Here is a 12,796-nt window from a genome sequence, read left to right as displayed (position 1 = left end):
TCTTGGCTAAATTAATATGAATTTCCTTACAGACCATTGATTAACAACTTACCAATGTGATTATTCCTTCTACAGGCATATCAATCCTATGGAAATATTTAGGATTGTTATCACCTAGTGTCAGATGTCTACCTCGCTAAAATTCATAACAAGGGAAGCATATCAATGAATAGCACTACCAATACCTTTCAAATATATTTGGAGCATCCACATCACAGTCATAATTGACAAAAATATCAATAATAATCTGAGAATCTTGAGAGATCTTTTCCAGTAAATTGAGGACAGTCATCTTCTGTAAGAAACTAGGCTGAACTACATTCTCAAGCACACGCAGGATGAGCATAGGAAAGAAAATTCCAATTTCAGCTTTCAGTGCTGATCTTAACTTTGACAACAAGCTCTTGAATATTGAACAGAGAAGCTGGTAAATAGTCATAACTGACAATGCACTGTTCTTTAGAATGGATAAACAAAGATACTGCTTGACAGCATTAAGAAACCTGAAGCAAAAGAAAAGAAATATTAGCATTCTTATTTTAAAATAGGAAAAGTAAGACTTTAGAGTGACCAATCAGAACCAGGGAATGAATACCATGATTTATTAATGATATAAAGAATTGGCATGATAGAGTGGAACAACCTACATAACAACATATACAGAAATAAAAGAGGAGTTCAGTATCAGAACAAGAATAAAATGTTGCAATCTAAGGTTGTGACGGTGCAGGCCATTAAACTTAAAGCACGAGAATCCCTCAGGACTGAAAAGGGCCTAAGACTATCAATATCAACCTCCTTGAGGATAGGCAGGCCCATTTTTCATAAGAAAAGGTATAATGAGGTCAAAGTGGAGACAACTTGACTTCAAGATCAATAAGATTCTCATGCAAGAATCCCCTCAAAACCAAATGAGGTATGAAAGGGTCAGTTTGTACGACCTAGTGAGCTCCTCGGGAATCAATAAACAATCAAAGTATGGTTTCTCTCAACCATTGAAGAGAAACAATTGAAATGTCTTACCAAGCCTATAAATATACCTTATTTATATAATGTGAAACTATATTGTTGAAGCTAGATAAAATTTAAACATTTGGACCTTCGAGGCCTTTGTTCTCTCTACTCTATCCCATTTCCTTCACCTTTTCTTATCCTTTTCTCTCTTCACTTTCTATTGTCACTCTAGGCTTCTCTACACCCTTTCTCGTTGGTTCTTCTTCCCCTTTCTTTCCATTGCTATGTTACTCTCCTATCAGGTTCTTTCGTTTCTTTCACCTTGACATCAAGATCTTCTCTTATATTATGAATCTTCTTCTTCACTGCCCATGTATCACTTCCCCTCGACTGGCTCTCCTTGTACTATGCGTCATAACCGTATGAGCAATAAAAGAGTATTATTGTAATAGGATAGAATAGTTTGTTAGGAATATTTTAGCAAGTGGTTAGAAGCACATGGGAGCATGTGCTAGGCTGTTATAAGGCAAATATGCCTATAACAGGTTGCTGTAATGGTTTGTTTCCTTATCTAAGAAATTAATGAATTGAAATCTATTTTTCTCCTCTTCCAAATTCTCTCCCCTTTCTTGATCTTCATCTCCCTCTTTTCTGTTTTTCTAATCCCCCTAACACTTCTTCTAATCTCTCCCTCATTCTTCCAATTTCCTCCTTAATTTCCTTTTGTTCTTGGCTTTAGCTGAATCGGATTCTTCCGATTTCCAAACTGATCCTAAGTTAAGCCCTAGGATCATGACAAATGGTATCAGAGCAGTTCATCCTTGGTTGTGGTTTTGATTTGAGTTCCAACAGTGATTATCGGTGAGTTCCTACGGTAATTATCGGCTATTGATAGGCGATTGTTTCCAATTCGATTTGGAGGATATTAAGATCGATAGTGAACGAGAGAGAGCAAAGCAATTCTCGCCAACTGCATCAATTAATCCTAAGTAGTTAGAAATTGAAAGATGAGTAGCGTCAGGAGGTGACGGCCGGAACTCGGGCAATTCTTGTCTAATGTTGAAGGCGAAGCAGGCCAAGGGAGTTCCAACAGTGGCTCCAAGAAGATTGCAATAGAGCCAGGGTTCTTCGGCCACATCGGTGATTGGGTGATTCGATTCTAGGTGAATTTTGGCTGAACCTCGGAATTTGATTCCGCGGTTGAGGAGGAAACTGTGGTAGCAAGATCGGCTTGAAGAGGAACAACACTTGCAATTCGCGACTCCTAGAATCAGTGTCGGAGGCAAGTTAGGTTGCTGAAGGCGACTTTGAAGGACCGAGGGAATCCCAGGAAGTTGATTCTTAGCGGATCGATTGCCGACAGTTGTTACAACGTTCAATCCAGGAAGTCGCGATTGGTGCAAGAGTTTAAAGCAAACGCGAACAGCTAGGACGTCGCGATTTGGATTTGGGAGTGTTGCGATGCAGTGGGTTGGACTTGGGGGTGTCTCGATATAGCGGGTGTTGCGATTTGGACTCGGGAGTGGGGTGTAGCTATTGAACTAACAATGAGTTCTGGTGATTTTGGAATCAAAGGCGATCGCAATTGGGCTGGGAGCCTTGGACGGTGATTGGGTTGAGAAGAACTGCCATTAATTTCTAGAAGGCACAACAGGCACTCTTGTTCCGAGTCTTGAAGAGGAAGGCGGACAACTGAGGCCGAAAGAAGAGGCGCAACTAGGAAGATCGCTGAACCATTTCAGTTCTAGCGAGCAATGAAGGCATGAAGTAGACCTAGATCCGAGTCATCTAGAAGCTATAGCTATCGCGAGCAGATACAAATCCCGTGACCGCGACAACTCTCTGTTATGTTCTCGTGATCAAATTCCTGCTGGATTTCAGAATTGGATTCCGACGTGCTAGGAGGTGAGTGTCGACTAATACTTTAGGCTTGGAAATTTGAAGGTGATGGGGCCAATTGGTTTCGACGGTGCTTTTGGAGACGCCTAAAGCAGTTCCAATTGATCAAAACTTATAGACGAATACAACCTCCTTGATTCCGATGGAGGAATTCTTGGCTAATTGGCCTTGAGGCAGTTGATCATCCAATTACTATGATGTCGATTGTGTTTTTCGACTGAGAGTCAGACGCTCTAGGAGACTCTAGGAGACCAATCAAGTTGCTAGAACTATGTAACTCCTTCTACTACTACAATAGACCTGACCTTGAAGCAGAACAGTGGCTGCAATTTGACACTTCTTGGATCAGCTTCAGGGTGACTGTTGAGAGGTACATACTGAAGAGAAGTGAGGGATTTAGGATGTACAAAGCTCCTGTTTATTGGCCTTCGAGTTGTCCTACTCATGAAGCTAGGGGAGGCAGTCCATACATGGAGCAGATGAGCCTTCAATTGCAGCAGAAGAAAGCTTTCTTTTCAGCTGGAATGGAGCCTCAGTGGAAACCAAAAAAGGCTGCATTTTCAGTTGGCAGCAACAGGGAACAGAAGAAGGGGATCGACCAAGTTGACAAGGAAACAAGAAGTGTAATTCATGAAGAGTGCGAGAAATTTGGCCGTATGTTCCGCAAGAAGCTACAAGAGTTTGAGATGATACTTATTAAGAAGTATCATTATAACTTTTCGGTGGAATACTTTGATGATTATCATGGAAGTTTTAATAAGGAGGACTTCCTTGAAATAGAGCAGCCAAATGAGAAGTCAAGATTATGGAAAAGCGAATCAATGCTTACCTCCAACATAGAGTGGAAGAAGGATACCAATTTCAGCAGAACTATTAAGGAGGAGTGCAAGATCAGTGATGAAATTGGTGGTGAATGGCATTGTTCAAAAGGAATATATGATGAACAAAGGAATCTATGATAAACAAATTGATGGGACAGCAAAGGCAAAGGGACAATCTGAAATTGTAGAAAGAGAGGTTCACAGAGAGGGAAATTCCAGCAAACACAAGGAAGAAGGAGTTGTTGAATTATTTTCATGTAATCAAGAGATTCCAACTGAAACTTCAGCCAATATTAAGGAAGTTGGCGTTGTAAATGAAGCGAACAAGTCAATGGAAACTCAGGATTCCGAAGATGAAAGAAGATTGGATGAGGAGATTGGGGTAGACCACATTCTACAAGAGCAAGAAACTGATCTCGGTGATGCACAGCCTAATCTAGATGTAAATCATGTTAGGGAAGAAGGTCGAGATGAAGGCCAAGGGTCAGTCATTGAGAAATTGTTGGCTGGAATTGAAGTGGCAGCAGCTCCTAATGTTAATACTCACAAACAGCCTTGGTATGAACATTCAAGGTAAGTCTACAAGTTCCCATTGCTACATTTCGAGGCTATTGTTGATATTTTTGCAGCAGAGCATGGCTGTGGATTGAATGGGGGTACAATAACAACAACTATGGTTGTAGATCTGCTTTCCTTACTTGTAGTGGATGGTAATGAAGTTTTCCCTAATGAAATTTTGGGCCAATTTATACTCGGAATTAATCTTGAAAACCTAAGAATGAAGAAGAAGAGACCTAGAAGTAGAAATAAAGAAAGGAGGATGATCCGCATAAAGAAGGTTGGAATTGGATAAAGAGCAACGACTACTCGTGGCAAGTTCTTGGGTCAAGAACTCTCTTAAGGAGGGGGAAATTGTCATGACCTAGCAATAAAAGGGTATTATTGTAATAGGATAGAATAGTTTGTTAGGGATATTTTAGCAAGTGGTTAGAAGCACATGGGAGCATGTGCTAGGCTGCTATAAGGCAAATATGCCTATAACAGGTTGTTGTAATGGTTTGTTTCCTTATCCAAGAAATTAATGAATTGAAATCTATTTTTCTCCTCTTCCAAATTCTCTCCCCTTTCTTGATCTTCATCTCCCTCCTTTCTGTTCTTCTAATCCCCCTAACACTTCTTCTAATCTCTCCCTCATTCTTCCAATTTCCTTTTGTTCTTGGCTTTAGCTGAATCGGATTCCTCCGATTTCCAAACTGATCCTAGGTTAAGCCCTACGATCATGACACTATGCTACTAAATCTTTTTCCACCTCTTTATATTTTCTTGGGACTCAACTAAGCTATTTCATTCTTGCTCCATCAATGCTGATTTGTTTAAATCTAATGCACTTGTTTTTGTAGGGTGGGGGGTTGTTTAACATCAACTTGGTACAAAATTCTGGAACATTTGCTAAAGAATCTTCTCAATGTTGGGGTCTGGCTTCTCCACTTTGACAAACATCAATGTGCATATGTAGCATGCACAGTACTAACTGACCACACATTTCTCTTTATGGACACAAGAATGATAATTCCCTGAAGTTATTACAACAGAGAAAGTACTTGTATCATACTCTTTATGAAAAGAATTGAGAAAAAATAGATGTCATACGTGAAGCCATAAGAAGTGCTGAGGAAGAAATCAAAGAACTAGGCAGAGATAGTCCATAACAACCATCTCCTTATATTGGTTCACTTACTAGCAAAGAAATAGGCATCACAATCAGTGGCACATGCGAGAAACTAACATGTGTTGGAAGTTCTGTGGTTACAAGTATTCAAGAAAGGTGAAAACAAAATCCTAAAGGAGGCAACTTGTTTATCTGGCCATAATGGTATCATCAATCAAAAAGCAACAATTATGTCCAGTGATAAGCCAACAGTAATCAATCGTACGCAGCTTACTGCAAGAAAAAAGCTATACAGCTAAATTAAAACACAATCTAATTGTAACCACTCAAGCATCAAATCCCAAAATAAAGACGTCCACATGAAATAATAACAAGGGATAAAGTTTCCATAACAACTTGCCTCTCATTTGCACGCCAAGTTGGATCCACGTTGTCCATGATTACGTTAAGAAGCTCCAGAGACAATATCTTCCCCCTGAGAAGGATGTGATCATCAGGCTGTTCCTGAGATGAGAACTTCATTGATAATTTACACAAATTTTTGAAAAGCATAAAACCATCCTCCCGAATCTTAGAGTCACCAGTGGAATCAACCGTTTCCTCTAATTCCGCATTGTCCACTTTAGCTTTTCCATCCAACGTGGCACTGGGAAGAAGTCCATTTTGCATGTCTGGGAGAGAATTTGAATCAACAACCCCTTCAGTAACTTGCACAACCTCGTGCAGGAAGTTCTGCGCGAATTGAATTGAACTTCCTTCATTCAAGTTCCTGTCCGAGAACTCCAAGAGCTCGGAAACAGATACGGTGCGAAACTGAACCAGCGGGGAGTCGTGTTGGACCCTGGTGAAAATAATGATCATCATCTGGGCAAGAACCGACTTTGCACAGATCTGATTGGTGCCATTGGCGCCACCAAGATAGACATTGTAACAGGTCCTGACAATGTGGACGAGGCAATCGCCCCTGATGAGGACAGAGGGAGATCGGACGGCGGAGAGCAAGACCCTGAGGACGCTGAGCTCGACGGCGTCGTCCTCGCCGACAGCAGCGGTGCAGTTGCAGACAGACTCGAGGAGGCGGGGAATGAGGGGGGAGGGGAGAGGGTTCGGAGGAGGAAGAGGGGCGGTCAATTTCGCAGCGGAGGATGAGGCCAAGGGAGAACAATCGGAAGGCGCAGTCGAGGGCGGGCTCGACGAGCTTGGGGGAGGCGGAATCGAGGGCGAGGAGGAGGGGCTGGAGGACGAATTGGGCGTCGGAGGGGTTCGAGAAGCCGTACAAGGGGGAGCAGGAAAGTATCGGATCGGGGGAATCGGAGAGGGTCTGGAGCTTGTCGAGCACGGATTTGCAGGCGGAGACGATGTGGGAGTGTTTTCGCCAGGCGGCGTTCTTGATGATCTTGTCGAGCGATGGGCCCAGCACCCGCCCACACCTCGATTCCCCTCCTAGCCCTCCTCCTTGCCCACTCTGCGATGATGAAGAAGAAGAAGACGACGACGACGACGGGGCTCCTGACATGATGACGACGATGGTAATGGTGTCATACGAACAAAATCAGCGAAAACAGACACGCAGGTAAAGGTGGGTTATCCCTCAGAGCGAAGCGAAGAAACCCTTCTTCTTGAGCTTCAGCTTGAGGTGTACGTCTTCTTGCTGCCTCCCCATCGTTGTCGCTCGCACTGGGCGGCGGTGATCAGTTGCCATCAATTCGGGCGTCGATGGTGATTTGATAGATGAGAAGCCGATCCACTCCAAGAGGCAAAAACAGAGGTTGAATTTAAAGCAATGCGAGCGAATCCAAGTGTTAGAATATTGACTCGCTCACTATTATTATTATTGTTATTATTATTATTATTGTCCTCCTCCTCCTCCAGAGTCCTCCTCCTCCTCCATTGATGTTACGTTATGCTGCCAAATTTTTTTATTTAACATTGCGCCTGCGTCAACAACGGAGAGTCACACAACACACGGATTTAGGCCAAATACATACTTTTATTCCTCTTGTTTCTACGTTTTTTTTATTTAGATATTTTATTATTTTAATTATATTATTAAATTATATAATTTTAAATTAATTATATATTTTATCATAATTAAGTAAGCTAAAATATTCAAATTACACCTCACGTGCATGTCAATTGACCATTATCTCCGTCGTAACTTATGATCGATGATGAAGATAAGCGTAAACCGTCAAAAAATGACGAGTAAAAGCATCAACTACATGCAAAAATAATAGGTGTAAGCCATCATCAATAAGAAAAAGTAAAAGGCAAATAAGTGACTTTTTTGTCAATAACTTCACCTCTTCACCTTTTACTTTTTTTGACATATGACAATCTACACCTTTTTCTTTATTGGTCACAAATTATGACAAAAATGGTGATCAATTTATACACATGCAATATCAAGTGTGATGAGTTGTGTAATTGATTCAAAATTAAATAATTTGATAATATAATTAAAATAAAAAAATATATTAAGTACAGAGACTATAATATGTATTTGACCCATGAATTTAAGTTAATATCTCTCTCTTCCCCCATTAAATGTCAATTTTTTTATTTTTAATATTTCAAAGGGTATGTGATTTTATAAAAATGACCCATAAATTAAAAGCAACATATTATAGTTGAAAAGTAGAACATTTATTTCAGAGATTTTGTTTTATTATTTTTATGCTCACTTGTAAACAGAAGATGGTGACAACACCGACAAGAGATTTATATTCAGAGCGAGCACAAAGTCAAATAATAATAGTGTTAAAAGTAACTTCTTTGTCATTTATAAAGACAGCTTTCAGTTGGTTTATTATCCAGCATTCCACTCAAACATGCATGACCAGAAATAAGCTCCACCATATACACAAATTAAGCGCCCAGCATTCCACTCAAACATACATGACCAGAAATAAGCTCCACCATATACACAAATTAAGCGCCCACCATGCTCCAAATCACAAATGTCACAAGAAAACTCTTACCACTTAACTTGCTCTTTATCATGTCCATTAATCAAAATCTTCTGATGATCTATTATGTGTCCTGTCGCAGTACTGGTAAAGCCAGAAGAAGAAGAAGAAGAAGAAGAAGGAAAATCTCAGCTGGGTACAGTGGCAGCAGACTCCAAAACTGTTTGGTCTTCAAATGATTCCCATTTGATTTCCCTCAGCATCTTGAACCTTTCATCCAATGTCACAAAGCCAGCCTGCTCGGATACAACATTAGATGTGCCAGCTTTGTGGAGGAGAACCACACTAGCCCCCATGTCAGGGCCGTGAAGCTTTCCCGTAAGCAATACCCGAAGGGGCATGAAGAGAGATTTTCCCTGGAATGGATCGCAAGAATGAGCGTTTTACTACTTCCATTAATACAAAAAAACAGAGGAAACCAACAAGATATTGCGCATTTGCAGTACGATGAATCTGTATGAAAACCAACCAACCTTGCGTTTCAGTGATTTACCAAAACTCTTTACCCACTTCTGCCATCCAGGGTGGCCTTCCCCGAGGGCACTTGCCAATTCACCGCTATCATAGGCAGCCAACAAGCTAGATGAAATTTCGGGCAGCCCATCTTGCAAGACAGGTTTACCTTCTGAGCTGCACAAGGGCACAACCACACAAGGGAAAAAAACAAAATCTCATGGATCTGTTACCATTATAAATCAAATTTAGTCCCATAACTGAATGGTTACATGTAGACTTATCTGATGGCCTTGAAACTATATATTTCCCCGAATTGACATATATAACCCATTCCTTGAATTGCACAAAGATGTCTATGTATCCTAAATAATCAGTAATATCAAATAAAATAGCTAGGCTTGTTGGAGGAGGAAAACCTAACACAATAGCTAGAATATACATTTGAAGGGAAATCATGGAATGCGTACATTATTTGAACCAGAGTAGCAATGTACATCAATATTGAGGTCCAATGAATTGTATCAAGATTTTAAGATTTGAGATCTTCACAAGGTCCACAATCAAAGATCACACAGAAACTCAAGGGTATATTATTACAGGCATGAATAGCGAGCGATGGAAATTTCAACCTTCCAAAATATAGTTCTACAAAAAGTAAATTATCAGTGGACTCTTGTATTGGATCTTTGTTTGCTGGTGTCTTCCTCGGTTCTGCTGAGTGGTGACAATCACTGAGGTCCGAAAGGCCATAGTCAGTTTGCGTCAAAATGAAACATAATTAATGGGCTCAACTTACAACTTACAGTCCGAAAGGCCATAGTCTCGCAAAAAAAATGAGAGTTTTGCCCTCCCTCCCTCTATGTACCAGGTTTTTCTAATTTGCTGCCAAACTGACAGCCTGTCCAATCTTCAAGTTCACAATCCCTACAATGACACTTAGTAAGTTTGCCATTTCCTAATACCTCTTCTATACCTAACATAAGATCATGACTCTAATCCACGTGGTGATAAACTTTTTTCTTCTCTCTTTTTCTACCCAAAGAGTGTTGATAAAGTACATCCTCCAAGAACACATGCATATCTAAAAAGTTCCCTACATGTTGATACCCAAGCAATTAGGCACCATACTAAAGTTCCCCACACATCATAGGCCATCCTCAATATTCCTATGAATAGTTTGTAGAAGTTTCATCCTAAAGGCTTTCTAACAGTTGCCAAAGCAAAAAAGGTAAGCCAGCATGGATGAAATATGAATGGCCCGGACACTTGATCCAAAAACATGCTAAATAATACCACATATTGGAACATTTAAGCAAATAAGTCCAGGAATCACCTTGCTAGAGTAGCATGCAAGGGGTAAGATAACAAGTTTGAAAGCACTTTGTCTGAATCTGTTATCAAGTCGATTCCATCCTTTAGCAAGTGAACTGCCTCCTGTTCATACAGATTTTATGCGAGCACATTTATTTATGCAGCCAGATAATACACAAAATCCTACAAGTAAACGCATGGAGACAAAAATAACAAGTAAAACTAAGTTTTATGATACAATAAAGAATATACCAAAAATTGCCTACAAGCGCCAATGCGTTGCATTTTGATATTCTCTTCTGATTTTCACTTAGATAAACAAATTACTTAGAATACCCTTATTAAGCATTAAATATATGGGGCATCTGGTTGAGGTTCCTTCATGCTGTCAATATATTAGATGATCATCTCTGCCACAATGGTGAAGATCACAGAACCATCCAGTCACTGATACAGTACTGGGGAGTTGTTTTTACAAAATTAAACCACGAAAGAGTCTTACTTCTACAAACAGTCCCTCTGATTCAGTGAGAATGCCAGTATTCTTCCAGCGTTCTCCTATAAGTTTTGCTAACTTCTCCGATGAAAGAGATTTTAAATGCTGACCATTCATCCACCTTTAATTAGTAAGAATACAAAGGAAAAGCTATCAGGAAACTATTGAACGTCAACAACTTGCAGATTAATATTAATCACACTTAACTTTCACAAAATTTACTGAATGAACTATATGCTCATGGCATCAAGAAAATTAAAACAAACAATCATGACCATTCAACATGTTTGGATGAATTTTCCAATGATAGAGATCCTAAATGCTGGCTGTTTATCCATATTTAGTTTGAAAAGTACAAAGATAAAAGTTAGCAGGTTACTATTGACTGCCATAATGCCTTGTAGAGTCAAAACATTTCACAATACTAATACCTAATAATAAATACCTCACTGTTTAACAAATATACCAAGTTATATGCATATGGCATCAAGAAAATCAAAATAACCTTCAGAAGTTGAAAGGCCGCATTCACCTTAACTTAGTGGAGTCAAAGACAGCCCCACTCTTGTTGACACGGTCAATCGAGAACTTTTCAACTGTAAATGGCATGAGGAAAAAAAATTAAAAAGACCAAGTTACATTAGTCAAGAGTTGAAATATCATTTTGTCCCTTAGTACTAGCTCATACACTAATACTACAAACAAATAAAACAAGGAGGAATGACTAACCGAGATTCTCTAGGGTAAAGAATTCATTTTCAGTACCATCACCCCAACCCAATAATGCTAGATAGTTTACCATTGCCTGAGGCAGATACCCCATCTCCCTGAACTGTCAGATGACAATTACAAAAAACTGTTCATATTGGAACAGACTACATTTACAACAAAAAAAGAAACTCTACTCTTAGTAAGGAAACACTAAGGAGAGTTGTAACAATTAACAACCTGACCCACTGAAGTTGCACCATGCCGTTTTGAGAGTTTGCTCCTATCCGGAGCAAGAATTAAAGAAACATGTGCAAAGTAAGGCATTTGGAATCCAAGAGCCTACAATGGAGAATCAGTTCCTATATAAGCTTCTTCCAGCATTAATGGAAGAGATTAATACAATTAGGAAACCCCCAAAAAAATTAAATTTCAGGGTTATAAGATCCTCACTTCATATATTAATGCTTGCCTTAGAGTATTTGGTAAATGCTCTTCTGCTCTGGAAATGAAAATTTTGATGGGTTAAAAAAATTACAAAAAAGTAAGTAATGCCACTATGTGAACACAAATCAAAGAAGCAAGTAAGAGAGGATGAGAGTGAACTGTTTCAATCGAAAGGTCTAAGGAGGGCATACTCACACAAATGTTGCAGTAATGTTTACCTTATAACATGGGAGATGGCCATCGTAGCATCATCTACAGTGACACAAAAGTTGTAAACAGGTTGTCCATTGCTTCTCATAATCACAAAATCCCCAAGTGTGTCCAAGTTCCAACTAACCTTCATGATACCACCAAACAAAATTAGAAACCAAGAAACAATTAAAATTACTGAATGTCATCTGAGCTGGTCATAACCACTGACCTATGGCAAAATGGGAAGGATCCCTAGGTCAGGCTTTTCCAGCCAGCACAGTAGGTAACCAGTTAATTTGGAAATAAATAAATACAGAGTTAGCAAAGATATACGGCCTTCTAAGTTCATTAAAACACTAAATATGCCTGCTAGTCTTGACAGATATTATATGTTTTTTCTTTTTCATTAAATATCTTTGCAGATTTTATATGCACAAAATCAAACTATAGGTCACTTTATCAATGATGCACAACCATGCGAAGACATTACTGTTTGGCATCCAATGAAACTCTGAGAACAAAGTTACCTCTCCTCGTATAAGATCATGAATTTGCAGTCTCCCTTCCTTTGGCACTCGAAATCGATATGTATAAGGGGTTCCCTTTTCCAGCTCTTCTTCTACTTCTTCATCTGTGGCATGGGCCCATTTTCCAGTATATACTGGAGGCAGTTGCTTTAACTTTGCAATCTCCTTCATTTTTTCTAGTTCCTGAAAAAATAAAAAATCAAAAAACTTAAAATGATACACAGACACAAGATCGCATCCACTAAGAGCCCAATAGTAGTGAACTTAAATTGATGCCACTCTGAGTCTCTGAGCAGGCTAGAAATGTACAAAAGAGTAGTTACAGAATTTCTGAAGAGTTCTTTTTT

General features: G+C 39.5%; 2 protein-coding genes across 4 annotated transcripts in view; both read right to left on the bottom strand.

Moving 5' to 3' along the window:
• LOC127801132 (brefeldin A-inhibited guanine nucleotide-exchange protein 1) overlaps positions 1 to 7,170 on the bottom strand; it is a 42,630-nt gene extending 35,460 nt beyond the window's left edge. Inside the window, 3 exon segments of the mRNA XM_052336001.1 lie at positions 186 to 503; positions 5,744 to 6,450; positions 6,452 to 7,170. Of these exon segments, the coding sequence (XP_052191961.1) occupies positions 186 to 503; positions 5,744 to 6,450; positions 6,452 to 6,859 (1,433 nt within the window). The 5' untranslated portion in view covers positions 6,860 to 7,170.
• A 921-nt stretch (positions 7,171 to 8,091) lies between these two features.
• Positions 8,092 to 12,796, bottom strand: part of LOC127801046 (glutamate--tRNA ligase, chloroplastic/mitochondrial) — a 35,637-nt gene continuing 30,932 nt past the window's right edge. The window contains exons 3-12 of one of the 3 annotated variants that reach the window (XM_052335856.1): positions 12,450 to 12,632; positions 11,949 to 12,067; positions 11,737 to 11,785; positions 11,524 to 11,625; positions 11,305 to 11,407; positions 11,108 to 11,171; positions 10,582 to 10,696; positions 10,102 to 10,202; positions 8,786 to 8,942; positions 8,092 to 8,668 (exon numbers count right to left, since the gene is read on the bottom strand). In XM_052335856.1, the coding sequence (XP_052191816.1) occupies positions 8,441 to 8,668; positions 8,786 to 8,942; positions 10,102 to 10,202; positions 10,582 to 10,696; positions 11,108 to 11,171; positions 11,305 to 11,407; positions 11,524 to 11,625; positions 11,737 to 11,785; positions 11,949 to 12,067; positions 12,450 to 12,632 (1,221 nt within the window). In that variant the 3' untranslated portion in view covers positions 8,092 to 8,440. The other 2 variants (XM_052335858.1, XM_052335857.1) reach the window with 2 other exon arrangements.

This window comes from Diospyros lotus, chromosome 5, assembly GCF_014633365.1.
Source record: "Diospyros lotus cultivar Yz01 chromosome 5, ASM1463336v1, whole genome shotgun sequence".
NCBI classification, from domain to species: Eukaryota; Viridiplantae; Streptophyta; class Magnoliopsida; order Ericales; family Ebenaceae; genus Diospyros; species Diospyros lotus.
This window is presented reverse-complemented; position numbering and strand designations above follow the sequence as displayed.